Source organism: Ranitomeya imitator, chromosome 3 (genome assembly GCF_032444005.1).
Source record: "Ranitomeya imitator isolate aRanImi1 chromosome 3, aRanImi1.pri, whole genome shotgun sequence".
In the NCBI taxonomy this organism is placed as follows: Eukaryota; Metazoa; Chordata; class Amphibia; order Anura; family Dendrobatidae; genus Ranitomeya; species Ranitomeya imitator.
The window spans coordinates 706532065-706550139 of NC_091284.1; the positions used below are offsets into that span (position 1 = coordinate 706532065).

The 18075-nt window shown below is 42.4% G+C and overlaps 1 protein-coding gene across 1 annotated transcript in view; it reads right to left on the reverse strand.

The window, feature by feature from the left end:
• The window catches only part of GALNT6 (polypeptide N-acetylgalactosaminyltransferase 6), an 88955-nt gene that overhangs the window by 50924 nt on the left and 19956 nt on the right, over positions 1-18075 (reverse strand). The window contains exon 2 of the mRNA XM_069758636.1: positions 739-1327. Within this exon, the coding sequence (XP_069614737.1) occupies positions 739-1223 (485 nt within the window). The 5' untranslated portion in view covers positions 1224-1327. The remainder of the gene's footprint in view (positions 1-738; positions 1328-18075) is intronic.

Consider the following 18075-nt stretch of genomic DNA (forward strand, 5'->3'; position numbering starts at 1 on the left):
ATAACATTTGCTTTGTCTGTAATCCTGCTATAACCTACACATGGAAATGGAATATTCGTTGCACCCGTTTTTTTTTCACTATATTTAACTAACGCACTTTCTATTAGACTAATGAGAACCTTTATATTGCTTAATTTGATTAAACGTTATATTTTACCCATTTTTTGCCATTTCCCTGATTTGGACAATGATTTGGACTGTCTCATTGAGTAACATTGGTCCTAGTGCTGTTTATTTTTTCACAAATAGCACTTGGAACGCAGACATGGACTTCTGCACGAGCCCTTGCTTTACATCTCTAGGCCCCTGGTTAACCTTCCCTTGGACCACACAACAACTTTAATTGCTGCAAAAACTGCAATAATGTCATTAACGCTTGCAAACCTTGAAACTATGTAGCTGTCATGACAATTAGTGTATTTTTACTTAAGTTTACCTAAAAAGATAACTAAATAGCCTTTTTCTTTCACGCAGTGTGCACACATAGCATAAATACTGATTATTTTTCTGCAGATGTTCACACCATAATATCGAATACTAAACTTGATTTTTTTAATGCATTTTTTCCTCTTATTTGATGCGTTTTTGGTGCACTTTTGAAGCAGTATTTCTCAATATAGAAAGATTTAGACATTTAGCACTTACCCTCTGCTTGGACAGTTAACAACACCCCCAAACAAACCGTATTCATGGTACATGGCTTTAGAAATTTTTAGCCATTAGGTATGTAATACTCACTCTGGAGGTCGAGTATCGGGTCCCAGAGATCTGTGGAGAGAGATTTTTTCACTTGCGTAAGCATTAAAGCAATGTTTAGTGAAGCCATCTTCCTTTTGTTTGGTTTCTTCAGGTGACCACTTGTCCTTTTTAAAGGCTTTTCCGTCGGAGCCAGGACTGTTCGGATCCTCTGGTGGTCTCTCCATAAGCAACTTGAGCTCCGCCGGAGTGTAATAGCCTGGTAGACATGACTTGACCTTCTGTTCTGGTTCTTCTTGCTGCACTGGGGCATTGATCTGCAGTTTGGGCATGGAGTCCCTTATATTGTTCACTGCTCCCATCATCATATCAAGCATCTGATCCTTTCTTTCAACAATGTTCTTTAACCAGGGATCATCCTTACTGCCATCGCCAACGTCTTTGTGCATAATGAATACAAATATCACAAAAACAACACCCACCATGGCAAGTTTCAGAGGCCCATTGTGTCTCCGCAACAACCTCATTTTGGAAAATTTTTAATATCCTTTCAGTCCAGGTGGGAATTATGTGGTCAAATAACAGGATACTTCAATTATTCCATCAGTAAACAGAGCATTTATTCAGGAGCCTAGGAAACAAAAAAAAAAAGGTCATGTTACCACCTAATCAACTTTACTAATTGGAAATATTTGCCTTTAGCAAAAAGCATCCATTTACTGAGCAGTATGGTTCCAAGGCTAAGATCAGGCATCCATTTTATCTCCTAAGAAAAACCAGTCTGTCCGATTCTGACACTTTGAACAAAATGTGGTCAGATTTTAGAGGAGGACAAAAAAAAAAAAAAAAAAAAGTTTATCCACATTCTCCATTATGTCAGTCCGTGAAAATCGGACCGCACTTAGATGTCATCAAAGTGCACTCAAATTTATTTTGACGATCCCATAAACTTGAATGGGTGAGTAACATCTGATTTTCAGAGGCAAAAATCGAGCATGTTGTGATTTTTTTTTTTTTTTTATCCTCTGACCACTTGGTCTGAGGTAAAAATAAAAAACGGACATGTGCACAACACCATAGAACAACATGGGGACGATTGTTATAACCAGTGTTTCCCAGCCAGGTCACGGCTATGAAACAGCCAGAAAAGAGCTTGTAACTTTTAGGCTAGGACTACACAACAACTCTTGTTGCAGGATCCTCAGTGGACATCAAGATGCAGAAGAGGATCGAACGATATTTCACTTTTGTGGAACTTGTTACTTGTTCATGTTCCCCACCTAAATTAAAGTTAAGTTGCAAGACAGATATTCATCTTCCATTCAAATGAATGGGATGTGACAGTCACACAACTGCAACTTAGGCCTCCCATACACATCAGACTACAGCAATATCAACAGGTCCGACCAATACGCTAAGGCGTATGGCTGAAAAATCAGTCAACTGATTGAGAATTAACGTTGAAATGCTATTTTTACTCAGGTCACTGAGCCATATGACATACTGGTACATCCTGATCTAGAGATCACCGTATCATCACAGGCAGAAATCCAATAATAGATAGTTTTGCAGAGATCATTGTGCAGGAGCAGGTTGTAGGTGAAACGTGTCCATAAATAAAATATATATATATATATATATATATATATATATATATATATATACATACATACACATATACATACATATATACATACATACATTTTCATGACTATGAAGATTGTACATTCACACTGAAGGCATCAACACTATGAATTAACACATGTGGAATTGTATACTTAACAAAAAAGTGTGAAAAAACGGAAATTATGTCTTATATGCTAGGTTCTTCAAAGTAGCCACCTTTTGCTTTGATAACTGCTTTGCACACTCTTGGCATTCTCTTGATGAGCTTCAAGAGGTAGTCACCGGGAATGGTCTTCCAACAATCTTGAAGGACTTCCCAGAGATGCTTAGCACTTGTTGGCCCTTTTGCCTTCACTCTGCAGTCCAGCTCACCCCAAACCATCTCAATTGGGTTCAGGTCTGGTGACTGTGGATGCCAGGTAATCTGGCGTAGCACCCCATCACTCTCCTTCTTGGTCAAAAAGCCCTTACACAGCCTGGAGGTGTGTTTGGGTCATTGTCCTGTTGAAAAATAAATGATGGTCCCACTAAACGCAAACCGGATGGAATAGCAGGCCGCTACAAGATGCTGCAGGAGCCATGCTGGTTCAGCATGCCTTCAATTTTGAATAAATCCCCAACAGTGTCACCAGCAAAGCAACCCCACACCATCACACCTCCTCCTCCATGCTTCACAGTGGGAACCAGGCACGTAGAGTCCATCCGTTCACCTTTTCTGCGTCGCACAAAGACACGGTGGTTGGAACCAAAGATCTCAAATTTGGACTCATTAGACCAAAGCACAGATTTCCACTGGTCTAATGTCCATTCCTTGTGTTATTTAGCCCAAAAAAGTATCTTCCTTAGCAGTGGTTTTCTAGCAGCTATTGTACCATGAAGGCATGGTGCACAAAGTCTCCTCTTAACAGTTGTTGTAGAGATGTGTCTGCTGCTAGAACTCTGTGTGGCATTGACCTGGTCTCTAATTCTGAGGCTGGTGACTCGGATAAACTTATCCTCAGAAGCAGAGGTGACTCTTGGTCTTCCTTTCCTGGGCCGGTCCTCATGTGAGCCAGTTTCTTTGTAGTGCTTGATGGTTTTTGCCACTGCACTTGGGGACACTTTCAAAGTTTGCCCAATCTTTCGGACTGACTGACCTTCATTTCTGAAAGTCATGATGGCCACTCGTTTCTCTTTACTTAGCTGCTTTTTTCCTGCCATAATACAAATTCTAACAGTCTATTCAGTAGGACTATCAGCTGTGTATCCACCAGACTTCTGCACAACACAACTGATGGTCCCAACCCCATTCATAAGGCAAGAAATCCCACTTATTAAACCTGACAGGGCACATCTGTGAATTGAAAACCATTCCCGGTGACTACCTCTTGAAGCTCATCAAGAGAATGCCAAGAGGGTGCAAAGCAGTCATCAAAGCAAAAGGTGGCTACTTTGAAGAACCTAGAATATAAGACATAATTTCAGTTGTTTCACACTTTTTTGTTAAGTACATAATTCCACATGTGTTAATTCATAGTTTTGATGCCTTCAGTGAGAATGTGCAATTTTCTTAAAAAGGTAAGGTACCGCGTTTGTAGGTCATTAATAAATCACTGTAATGTAGCATAACATGCTGCTATAAGCAAGTTTGAAATGGATGTGAAACAGATTTCATGTGTTATATGAGTTTAAAGAATGCACTGGGGGCTGACATCTTGGTTTTGCAGCAGTAGCAGGGCACTATCAGTGTCAGATTACGGCACCCCATGGACATAGGAGATAATAGACCGGCGCTGACCCTATCTCTAACATTGTAGCAGCATTAGCAGTGAGCTGGGCATGCCTCTGTGGGCAGCACAACTCACTGCTGTAGGTGTGACTAGCTGCCATTTTATTATAGCCCTGTGCTATCTGCCGAGCTCCACTTAGGGTACCGTCACACTAAGCGACGCTGCAGCGATACCGACAACTATGTTGATCGCTGCAGTGTCGCTGTTTGGTCTCTGGAGAGCTGTCACACAGACCGCTCTCCAGCGACCAACGATCCCGAGGTCCCCAGTAACCAGGGTAAACATCGGGTTACTAGGCGCGGGGCCGCGCTTAGTAACCCGATGTTTACCCTGGTTACCAGAGTGTAAACGTTAAAAAAACAAACACTACATACTTACCTTCAGCTGTCTGTCCTCCGGCGCTCTGCTTTCCTCTGCACTGTCAGCGCCGGTCAGCCGGAAAGCAGAGCGGTGAGGTCACCGCTGTGCTTTCCGGCTGGCTGGCGCTGACACAGGATGCAGGAGGAGTGCAGAGAAGCAGAGCGCCAGGGACAGACAGCTGAAGGTAAGTATGTAGTGTTTGTTTTTTTAACGTTTACGCTGGTAAACATCGGGTTACTAAGCGCGGCCCTGCGCTTAGTTACCCGATGTTTACCCTGGTTACCAGTGAAGACATCGCTGGATCGGCGTCACACACGCCGATCCAGCGATGTCAGCGGGAGATCCAGCGACGAAATAAAGTTCTGGACTTTCCTCAGCGACCAACGATCTCCCAGCAGGGGCCTGATCGTTGGTCGCTGTCACACATAACGATTTCCTTAACGATGTCGTTGCTACGTCACAAAAAGCAACGATATCGTTATGTGTGAAGGTACCTTTACTCTCTATCGCAGGACAGCAGAAGCGCTCACTGGAGCCGGAGGATGGAGAGTGGGGAGTGCGGGTGATTTACCTCCCTGCTCCTCTGTACTCCAGGCAGGCACATCCTGGGCAGACATCCTCTGCTCCTCACACACTTCTCCTGCTGTGTCTCCCCCTCCCCCCTCACACACAGTCCCTGTGATCTCCAGTAAGCTGCACTCACAGCCTGCAGAGAGGGAGGTGACACCTGGAGGGAGAGAGCAGGGCAGCTGACAGGACAGGGATTAAGGTGGAGGAAGGGGGGTGGCAAGAATGTTATTCACAAAAAATGCTGCTGAGTCCAAGGTGTTCTGCTCCTCTGTAAACAAGCTGTGCCTCTGATGCAGTAACTGCTGGTGATAGCAGGTCACAGGGCAGTCACACACAAAATGGTGCTGCCCTGTGATGCTGCTCTTCATTCTGCCCCAGGGATATTAGACCACCCAAAAGGGGAGGGAAATGGTGATGTCAGCAGTTACTGCCCCAATTTTGCTGCTAACAGTAAAGCTGCTAAATGTTACTATAGCTGCTTGAGGTCTAAAACGGAAAATGCTCCCCCTAGTGGTAAATATGTATATTTGTAGAAAAATATATTATATTTTTCATATAGAAATTTTTGCAAACAGTGCAAACATTGCATTAATACATTTTAATTACTATTTTAAGCTTAATTTCACAAAAAAAGCAAAATACAAGAAAACTGGTGGCACCTTCCCTTTAAGGTACCTTCACACTGAGCAACTTTACAACTAGAATGACAACGATCTGTGACATTGCAGCATCCTGGATAGCGATCTCGTTGTGTTTGACACACAGCAGTGATCAGGATCCCGCTGTGACATCGCTGGTCAGATCTAGAAGTCCAGAACTTTATTTGGTCGTCAGGTCGGCGTGATTCGTCATGTTTGATAGCAAAAGCAACGATGCCAGCAATGTTTTACATGGAGCTAACAACCAGCGAGAACGATAAGTACGTCACTAAATCGCTCCTGCATCGTTCTGGTGTTGCCGTGTTTGACGTCTCTACAGCGACCTAAACAGCGACGCTGCAGCGATCGGATCGTTGTCTATATCGCTGCAGCGTCGCTGAGTGTGACGGTACCTTTAGTCATGAAAATACAGAAAAATCTTTAAATGAGAAGGTGTGTCCAAACTTTTGGTCTGTTATATATATTTTGGTCTATATATATCTATATACATAATTGTCTAAGGGGTACTTCAGTCTGTCTGTCCTTCTGTCACGGTTATTCCTTTGATGATTGGTCTCGGCAGCTGCCTGTCATGGCTGCCGTGACCAATCAGCGATGCGCACAGTCCGGAAGAAAATGGCCGCTCCTTACTCCCCGCACTGACTGCCCGGCGCCCTCATACACCCCTCCGCTCACACAGGGTTAATGCCCGCGGTAACGGACCGTGTTATGCCGTGCGTAACGCACTCCGATACCGCTGCTATTAACCCGGTGTGACCACGTTTTTTACTATTGACGCGGCCTATGCAGCGCCAATAGCAAAAACATCTAATGCTAAAAATAATTTAAAAAAAAAAACGATTATATATTCACCTACGCCGCCTTTCCCGCTCCTCGCGATTCAACCGCCACGTTCCGTTGCCACAGATCGTCTGGCAGAAGGACCTGCCGTGACGTCAGTGTCATGTGAGCGCGACGTCATCATAGGCCCTGCGCGCCTGCGCGAGCAGGCTGGGACCGGAAGCTGCCGCCTGTACTCTGCACAGGCGACAGAGCTACAAGGGGCCCTCGGATCGGAAGGTGAGTATGTTTATTTTTTAACCGGTGACATACGTGGCTGGGCAATATACTACGTGGCTGGGCAATATACTACGTAACTGGGCAATATACTACGTGGCTGCGTGGACATGCATATTCTAGAATAACCGAAGCGTTATAATCGGGCCACCACCTAGTTAGTGTGTATGTGTGTATGTATGTGTGTGTGTGTGTGTGTGTGTGTGTGTGTGTGTGTGTGTGTATGTATGTATGTGTGTATATGTGTGTGTGTGTGTGTGTGTGTGTGTGTGTGTGTGTGTGTGTGTGTGTGTGTGTGTGTGTGTGTGTGTATATATATATATATATATATATATATATATATATATATATATATATATACACACACAGTACAGACCAAAAATTTGGACACCTCATTTTAAGATTTTTCTGTTTTTTCGTGACTATGAAAATTGTAAATTCACACTGAGGGCATAAAACTATGAATTAACACATGTGGAATTATATACTTAAAAAAGTGTGAACAACTGAAAATATGTCTTATATTCTAGGCTCTTCAAAGTAGCCACCTTTTGCTTTGATGACTGCTTTGCACTCTTGGCATTCTCTTGATGAGCTTCAAGAGATAGTCACCGGAATTGGTCTTCCAACAATCTTGAAGGAGTTCCCAGAAATGCTTAGCACTTGTTGGTCCTTTTGCCTTCACTCTGCGGTTCAGCTCACCCCAAACCATCTCGATTGGGTTCAGGTCTGGTGACTGTGGAGGCCAGGTCATCTGGCGTAGCACCCCATCACTCGCCTTCTTGGTCAAAAAGCCCTTACACAGCCTGAAGGTGTGTTTGGGTCATTGTCCTGTTGAAAAATAAATGATGGTCCCACTAAACGCAAACCGGATGGAATAGCATGTTGCTGCAAGATGCTGTGGTAGCCATGCTGGTTCAGTATGCCTTCAATTTTGAATAAATCCCCAACAGTGTCACCAGCAAAGCACCCCTACACCATCACACCTCCTCCTCCATGCTTCACGGTGGGAACCAGGCATGTAGAGTCCATCCGTTCAACTTTTCTGCGTCGCACAAAGACACGGTGGTTGGAACCAAAGATCTCAAATTTGGACTCATTAGACCAAAGCACAGATTTCCACTGGTCTAATGTCCATTCCTTGTGTTATTTAGCCCAAAAAAGTCTCTTCTGCTTATTGCCTGTCCTTAGCAGCGGTTTCCTAGCAGTTATTGTACCATGAAGGCCTGCTGCACAAAGTCTCCTCTTAACAGTTGTTGCAGAGATGTGTCTGCTACTAGAACTCTGTGTGGCATTGACCTGGTCTCTAATCTGAGCTGCTGTTAACCTGTGATTTCTGAGGCTGGTGACTCGGATAAACTTATCCTCAGAAGCAGAGGTGACTCTGGTCTTCCTTTACTGGGGCGGTCCTCATGTGAGCCAGTTTCTTTGTAGCGCTTGATGGTTTTTGCCACTGCACTTGGGGACACTTTCAAAGCTTTCCCAATTTTTCGGACTGACTGACCTTCATTTCTTAAAGTAATGATGGCCACTCGTTTCCTTTACTTAGAATTTATATTATGGCAAGAAAAAAAAGTATATATATTATTATACACACACACACACACACTAGATGGTTGCCCAATTATAACGCATCGGGTATTCTAGAATATGTATGTCCACGTAGTATATTGCCCGTCCACGTAGTATATTGCCCAGCCACGTAGTATATTGCCCAGCCACGTAGTATATTGCCCAGCCACGTAGTATACAGCACAGAGCCACGTAGCATATTGCCCAGCTATGTAGTATATTGCCCAGCCACGTATGACACAGATTAAAAAAATAAAAAACAAACATATACTCACCTTCCGCAGTCGCGTTTTAGCACTGTCGCCTGTGTGGGGTGCAGGCGGCATCTGCCGGTCCCAGGGTGTGCTGACGTCAAGGTCACGTGACCGTGTCGCGGTCACAGGACCGTGACGTCACGGCAGGTCGTTGTCATGCAGGACCTGTCATGACGTTGCGGTCACATGACCTTGTAGCATCACATGACCGTGACGTCACGGCAGGTCTTTTTGCGCGACCGGAACGTGTTGGTTGCATCGCGAGGAGCTGGAAAGGCAGCGTGGGTGAGCATATAAATCACTTTTTATTTTTTTTTATTATTTTTAACATTCGATGTTTTTACTATTGGCACTGCATAGGCTGCGTCAATAGTAAAAAACTTGGTCACACAGGGTTAATAGCAGCGGTAACGGACTGCATTACACCGCGGCATAACGCGGTCCGTTACCGCTGCCATTAACCCTGTGTGAGGGCAGACTGGAGGGGTGTATGCGGGCGTCAGGCAGTGAGTGCAGGGAGTAAGGAGCGGCCATTTTCTTCCGGACTGGGCGCGTCGCTGGTTGGTCCTGGCAGCCATGACAGGCAGCTGCCGAGACCAATCAGCGAACGAATAACCGTTACAGAAGGACAGACAGACAGATGGAAGTACCCCTTAGACAATTATATAGTAGATACATACACACACTATAATATATATATATATATATATATATATATATATATATATATACATATATATCATATATGTGTGTGTATATATATATATATACACACACACACATATACATACACACACATACATATATACACACACACATACATATATACACACACACACACAGGGCAAAATAGTAAAAAATAAATAAAACAGAAGGCCACATTGTACAATTTTTACATAATTAAATTGCATTTTATTGCATTAAATAAATATTTGATCACCTACCAACCACAAGAATTCTGGCTCTTACAGACCTGTTAGTTTTTCTTTAAGAAGCCCTCCTACTCTGCACTCATTACCTGTATTAATTGCATCTGTTTGAACTTGTTACTTGCATAAAAGACACCTGTACACACTCAATGAATCACACTCCAACTTCTCCACCATGGCCAAAACCAAAGAGCTGTCTAAGGACACCAGAGACACCAGAGTTCCAAATGTGAAGCATGGTGAGGGAAACCTCATACTTTGGGAGTGCTTTTCTGCAAAGGGGATAGGACAACTGCACCGTATTGAAGGGGGAATGGATGGGGTCATGTATCACAAGATTTGGGTGAACAACCTCCTTCCCTCAATAAGGGCATTGAAGATGGGTCATGGCTACGTCTTCCAGCATGACAATGACCTGAAACACACAGCCAGGGCAACTAAGGAGTGGCTCCGTTAGAAGCATTTCCAGGTCCTGGGGTGGCACAGCTAGACTCCAGACCTGAACTCAATAGAAAATCTTTGGGAAGGAGCTGAAACTAAAAATATTACCCAGCGACAGCCCCGAAACCTGAAGATCTGTTTGGCGGAGTGGGCCAAAATCCCTGCTGCAGTGTCTGTGCAAAATTGGTCAATAATTAGAGAAAAACGTCTGATCTCTGTAATTGCAAACAAAAAGTTTCTGTACCAAATATTAAATTGTTTTCTATTGTATCAAATAATTTTTTCATACAATGAAATGCAAATTAATTATGTAAAAATCATAAAATGTGATTTTCTGGAATTATTTTAGATTCTGTCTCTCACAGTTGAAGTGTACCTATGATAAAAATAACAAACCTCTCCATTTTTTGTAGGTGGGAAAACTTGCAAAATTGGCAGTGTATCTAATACTTAATTTTCCCACTCTGTGTATTTATATTAAAAAAAAAAAAAAAAACGTGAAAAGTATGTCTTCCTTTACACATACAGTGATGACAGCCCATATTTAATGGGAACAGACGCGAATAAAAACCATACAAAAATACAATCACCACCACCCAGACTGGCACTGTTTCTCAGTACTTCGCACTGAGTCACCTGCTTGTTTCCTGAGATCAACCTCCAAACAGGGGTGTCACGTGACCACTGTAGTGATGGGCAGTCTGGCTCTTTTTGGTGATCTGGCTCTGCTCACCAAAAAGAGCAGGCTCTTTTTGGATCCTAAATGAATCCCTAGTAAATATATGTTAACAATATGTGAAAACATTTATGCCAATGTAATGCTTCCGAAACCCCACCCACCTACGGCAGAAACTCCGCTCACTTGCTAGCAGCAAATTAAATTGATGAGTGGGTAGAATTTTGTTTGGGTGGGCCGAGTTAAGTCTGCCGAACCCAGGGATTTTACCCCCAGTGAGAGCCATTCAGGGATTTTAGTGGCTCTCACTGGGGTGCCGGCTCCCATCATTCACAGAAGGAAGCCGGCTCTTTAACTCGGATCATTCGTGAATGACACATCACTACACTGTAGGCAATCAGCAGATACTGATCAGCTGTTTCTTCCGCTGAGGTGAAATATGAATGCTGTAGTTGATCGATGGCCACCAATTTTCTGCAGCGTTCGCAAGATGCTTTTCTGGACGTTAGTCCCATGAGACTAGTGAGGGACACATTTGAGTACAGAGGAGCAGCATTGTTTTGAAAGAAGAGCATCTTTCCTCAACACCACCTTCATGGACACATCAATAAAGGGTTATGCTTTAACACTGCATATAATTCACGTGTGCAACACTTAACACAGGGAAATGTCCAAACTAAAAGTACTCCTTTGGACTCTCGATTCTTATCAGTGAACTTCACTCAATAATAGTTGATGTTATATGGATGACATGTGGCCCAAGCTATTATTGTACGGTGCAAAACAAGTGCAGGTAACAGGTCAAATGACAATGAAACATATCCTAAAATGTGTGGTTATTAGTAATCATATTTACGCTTAGGTTTTTGTAGCTTTTCTAAAGATCTAATTGGTCAAAATTAGCTGCTATTTGGGAAATTAGTTTTACTGGACCAACGGGAGAACCAGAGCATCAGTACACAAACAACTCCAATGATATCCACATTCAGAGCCCTCATTAGCATCACGAGCCTCCTGCATACAGAACAAAATTATAGAAAAAACATTTTCCGTTTCCCAGTTTGGGTTTTTTTTTTTTTTTTGAGAATATACAATTGTCCAGACCCAATTTTAGCCATGCAAATGAAATTCCGATTAGAAGTTGATAAGGTTTACAATGTGGGAAAAAAACAAAACGGAATTTTCGTTTTGGCAGGTCACAATATGATGTTCAACCTGACTGGAGGCCCTGCTATTCATCCTAATGTTACGGCTGCACTAACTGACTGCAAGCTACTAGTCCCAAGACAATCTTATCGAGAACAATGTTGTCCTTGAAAGATAAAAAGGTTAACTCGCCTACAGCAAGAGGTTTGTTCGGCTGATCTCCATCCAGTGCAGCATCTTGTACTTTTAAAAAAGGAGTGACCTACAGGTTTAGGAAAACAAAGACGAGATTCTCTGACTCCAGTAGATGGGGCCAAGCGTTTCCCTTTTCATAGGGAGCATGCCAGGAAAGTTAGAATTAAGCAATGGTGTCAGATTCCACTGGAGAGCTTTGTCAGAACCATTTTCAAATGCAGAGACGACATTGTCTATCTACTCCAAGTCCTTCCGAAAGTCATATCAATTTCTCATCTCATTCTGGACTTCATTCATAATATGGGGTTAATAATATGAGCAAATAGAAGGAATAAATTCCATCTTGATCATTATTGCAAGTCTAAAAATGAATTCAATATAAAGAGGCCAATGATGAGACCAGTTCCTATTACTGCAGTTCTTACCTAAAAGCTATGTACATACTTCATTGTGCTTACATAACCCTGGTTGCTACCACGATAGGCTTACATCTCATGCAAACGACTGTGTGCATTCCAAGCTACAATATAATGCATAATTTATAGCCATTACATTGATTTGCTGAACCTCATGAATTCAAACAATTTGCAATTCACTCTGTGCATATTGCTAAACATTACCATAGTCCTTTTACTCATGCAGAAGATTGCATCAGTCAGAGATGGCTAACATGACCTTGGGAGTGGGCTTCAATATAATGCCTTGCAGGTATCACATTGCATCGTATAGGACATACAATCAAGAGGATCTATCGTAGCCTGTATAAAAACTGAGGCAAGGAATGAAGCAGCTACTTTGGGGTGAATTTGGCTAGTGAGAAAATGTCACAGCCCAGCATTAAAGATAAGGAGAGAAGGCCAAAGCATGACTAATTCTACAGTGTATGACAGCACAATAGTGAAGAATGGTTTTACCATCCATTTACCCATTTGTCATCAGTTTTGAAATCAGTTTGACAGTACGAAAGCTGTTTTGCATTTAAAATGGGGTAAGAAAGTTTTAGGAGACCTCAGTCTCTTATACATGTTTTTTCATGACAATCAGTTCTTCCAATTCACAGCAAATTGATTCACAGTGGAGCAAATTTCCTGGAAACATCTGGCACAAATGGCGAAGGTGAATTTTAACAGGTTCGCTGATCTTCAATTTTTTAGGGATTTTTACTTTGGCAAAGAGTTTACCTTAGATGATACACTAAGTCAGTTTTAGTTTTGCCTCATCCCAGGACTACATGGAGCCTTAGTTTTGCATACAACATGCTAAGTTTTCGGCGCAGAAACTCTGTTTTTGAGGAGTCTTGAGATTTGGAGATTTTCCGCTTCCAAAACTCCTTGAAAAGCTGTGTGTGCAAGGACACGCACTTGCGTGTAGGGAGTTCCTTAGAAGGCAGTAATAATTGTTGGGACTCTTCAAGACAAGGTTTTTCCTAGAGCGGTTGCATTTGCAAAAAAAAACAAAAAACCCTAATGTCTTTATAGTAAATTCTTAATATACACTATGATTGGAGCACTCGAACATTTAATAAAAGGTAGTTGTGGTTAATTCTATGTTTTTGGTAACTTCCGTGAAGTGAAGCCTCTCATTGCTGAATAAAGTCAGTAAAACACAGCAATTCCTGTACTAAAACTTATAAACTAATGCATATCCTGGTAAAATGTATATATCACAAAATATAAGGTTTGAGTTTTTTTTGCATGACGTCTGCATTAAGGAAGAAAAAAAAAAAAAGCAGCGCGCTTCAATGGATGCTGTACATCAGACAGTTCTAGAATCTTTGATTTTTCTTCGAGTCAATTAGGTGGACACTATCCAAGTTACGGACACTTTCATAGATCTCTTGGCAACAGCGGAGCGTGAAAGTGACTTAACTAACGGGCTTACCTTGCTCCATTCTCTGACAAAAGGAAATATTTATACATAGCAGGTTTGTTTTCCAACTCACTGGCCACCAACAACGTGTCACCAGGACACAACCGCCTTAACATCCTGTTCTTATCTAAACAGTCTTTAATATACTGGACTGAACGTAGTACTGAAGAATTCAGACTTGGAAACCCAATTATATGCCTACCATGTATGAAAAATGGATTTGGGATCTTTAGAAATACAATTTAGCAGGACCTTTCACATGGTACCATGAAGACATCAGTAGATGTTGATAGCTGACTTTTTTTTCAGGATAAAGTCTAGTGTGTATGGTGGCCTTTAGGCTGAAGCAGTAGACAACTTAAGGACACATTTTTAACTTTTTCAGTACATGAACTTCTCCATGATTGTGTACAAATATGGATTTCTGGATTTTCCAGTTCCTATTGGTTTATTGATTAGATCCATATGATGGGCCAGAAATTTCTACAAGATACACATTCCATTTCTGCGCCCCATATCCATTTACAAATGGCGGGTCCACCCCAACACTCCCTACCCTGCCTGATAAGGTTTAGGGTAGGAGAGATGGCCATGCATGTACCCCGCTCTCTAAATTAACTTTCATAGAAACAGACATGCTTGTTTTCCAAATCAAAAGATAAAGGGTGCAGGAAATTGATTTATTCTGCCTTGTTTCTACTTTATCCATTAAAATGTGTGTAGATGTCTATATATTAAAGAACTATTATGCTTGATATTTTTATCATATGTTATAGTTTGATATTTCCTTTAAAATAACCCTTTATTCTCCAAATAGAGGTCTGCAGAATTCTGATTGCAAGTCTTATCTGTATTTCCATGTCCAAACCAAATAAATGGTAGCCATAACTTGCAGAGCCATCCACGTGACAGTGTGTCCTTCTCAAGGTAGCCAGTTAGCTATGTTTTGCAGTACTAGTTTTTGGTTCATGGTACGACTCACAATATCAGGGCAGTTTGGCCACTGGAGTTTGATCTCTTCTTCTTCACATGATTATCCTTTTCTAAAAATTCACATCCTTTTTTCCCTAATTACTACTAATAAAAAAAAATTACACTTTAACATTTCTATAACTGCAAGTTATACACTACCAGATCATTCTTTTCTCTGAGACTTATAACGGTGTGTAAAAAAGAAAAATCTTGCCCACTAATACATTACAAAACTAATATATGGAACCAACCCATTTAATATACAACAGACAATTACCGTATACGTAAACTTTGTGAACGGTGTAATGACGCACAGCTCAAAGGTCTACTTATAAAAATGCCAACAAGTTGTAAGAATTCTACCACACCCTATTTGTAATCAGAAAAATGTACAAAGGCCAAAATCTGATGGGTATTCCATACCGCCAGAAACACTTGATTTCCATGTAAAATATAGAACTCAGGATAACGAAAATACACTGATCAGAAAAAAAAACAGAACACTAAAATAGCACATCCTAGATGTAACAATGAAATATTCCAGTTGAAAATATTTATTCATTACATAGTGGAATGCGTTGAGAACAATAAAACAAAAATGATCAATATTAATCAAAATTAATATCCCATGGAGGTCTGTATTTGGAATAATACTAAATATCAAAGTGGAAAATTAAATTACAGGCTAATCCAACTTCAGTGAAAATGCCTCAAGATAAGGAAATTATGCTCAGTAGCGTGTGTGGCCTCCACATGCCTGTCTGACCTCCCTACAATGCCTGGGTATATTCCTGATGAGGCTCGGTATGTTCTTCTGAGGGATCTCCTCTCAGACCTAAATTAAAGCATCAGTCAACTCCTGGTCAGTTTGTGGTGCATGTTGGAGAATGGAACAAAATATGATGTTCCAGACGTGCTCGATTGGGTTCAGTTCTGGGGAATGGGCAGGCCAGTTTATAGCATTAATGCATTCACGAATGTAGGAACTGCTGACACTTCAGCCACATGAGGCCTAGCATTGTCATGCATGAGAAGGAACACCGGGCCCACTGCACCTGCAAATGGCCTGAGGATCTTATCCCGGTACCTCATGGCAGTCAGGGTACCTCTGGCTAGCACATGGAGGGCTGTGCGGCCCTCCAAAGAAATGCCTCCCCACACCATTACTGACCCACTGCCAAACCAGTCATGCTGAAAAACGTTGCAGGCAGCAGAACGTTCTACATGGCATCTCCAAATACTGTCACATGTGCTCAGTGTGAACCTGCTCTCATCCATGAAGAGCACATGGCACCAGTGTTGAATCTGCCAATCTTGGTGCTCTCTGGCAGATGCCAATAGCACTGCACGGAGTTAGGCTGTAAGCACAATAACCACTTGTGGACGATAGGCCCTCATACCACTCTCACGGAGTGTTTTTGATAGTTTGACCAGACACATGGATGTTAATGACTTGCTGTAAGTCATTTTGCAGGGCGCTGGCACAGCTCCTCCTGTTCCTCCTTGCACAGAAGGGGACGTAGCGGTCCTGCTGCTGGGTTGTTAACCTCCTATGACCCCTTCCACGTCTCCTGGAGAACTGGCCTGCCTCCTGGTATTGGCTCCATGCTCTGGAAACTGTGCTGACACACAGCTACTAATCTTGCCAAAGCTCACATTGATGTGCCAACTTGGATGAGCTGCACTACCTGAGCAACTTATGTGGGTTGGCTACTGTACCTTCAGGGGTGAGAGCAATGACAAAATGCAGAAGTGACTAAAAACAGCAGCCAAAGTCGTAGTTACTCACCGATAACGGTGTTTCTCGGAGCCCATGACAACACTACGGAGAGAGGGGATCCGCCCTTCAGGGACAGGAAACCTACAGATAAAAGGGCGGTACCTCTCCCTCGCATCAGTTGGTTTACAGAGCATCGGAGGACCTCCAGGTTAGTTTACAACAGAGAAAAAATCATATTACAACATTTCTTAAAAGAGGAACCCCGTGCCTATACTCATACTATATACACTATATAAATTATATGTAATTAAAGGTGCTCACCGCACACGTGATGGGAGGGAATAAGCGAGTGCTGTCATGGGCTCCGAGAAACACCGTTATCGGTGAGTAACTACGACTTTCTCGGTCTCCCATGACAGCACTACGGAGAGAATTGCAGAGACTAAGCTTAGGGAGGGACCACCGCCTCGAGAACCCTTCGTCCGAAGGTTAAGTCAGACACAGAGGCTAGATTTAATCTATAGTGTCTAAAAAAGGTCGATGGTGATGACCAGGTGGCCGCTTTACAGATTTGCTCTATTGATACCTCTGACCTCTCAGCCCATGAGGTAGCTACTGCTCTTGTGGAATGCGCTCTTATACCATCTGGGATCTCATTCCCCGAGGATGAATATGCCAAGACTATCGCCTCCTTTATCCACCTCGCCAAAGTACCCTTGGATGCCCGAAATCCTTTTCTGGGACCCTGGAAACAGACAAACAGAGAGCCTTCCTTCCTATACTCTCTGGTGGAATCTAAATATTGGATTAGGCATCTTCTGACGTCTAGATTATGGAAGTTCTGCTCTTTCTCATTTTTTGGGTTTGGACAAAAGGATGGCAGGGAGACTTCTTGTGACCTATGGAATTTTGATGCCACTTTTGGCAAATAGGCCGGGTCAGGTCTAAGAGTGACTCTATCATCTAATATTTTAGTGAAGGGTGGATTAGAAGATAAAGCTTGAATATCACTTATTCTGCGTGCGGATGTTAACACTACCAAGAGAATGGTCTTAAGTGATAGAGTTTTTATGGGAATCGTCTCTATGGGTTCGAATGGAGGACCCGTTAACGCCGAAAGGACTAAATTTAAGTCCCATGAGGGCACTTTCTGAGCGACTAATGGCTTTGATCTTGTCACCGCCTTAACAAATCTAATTATCCATGGGTTGGCCGCAATATTATGGTTGTAGAGTGCTCCTAGAGCTGCTATTTGTACTTTAAGAGTACTAACCGACAACCCCTGTTCCAGACCTTTTTGTAGGAACTCCAATATTTTAGGAATTGAGGGCCCATCTTGGACTTTTACTTTGGAGACGGACAGAAATTTTTTCCATGTTTTCCCATATATTCTAGTAGTGATGGGTTTTCTACTTTTTAACAACGTGGTGACTAAGTTATCTGAGAAACCCCTTTCTTTTAACAGTCCCCGTTCAAAAACCAGGCTGTCAAATGTAAGTTCGATTCCTGTGGGTGGAAGATCGGCCCTTGATGTAGAAGGTCTGGTATATTCGGCAGGACCCATG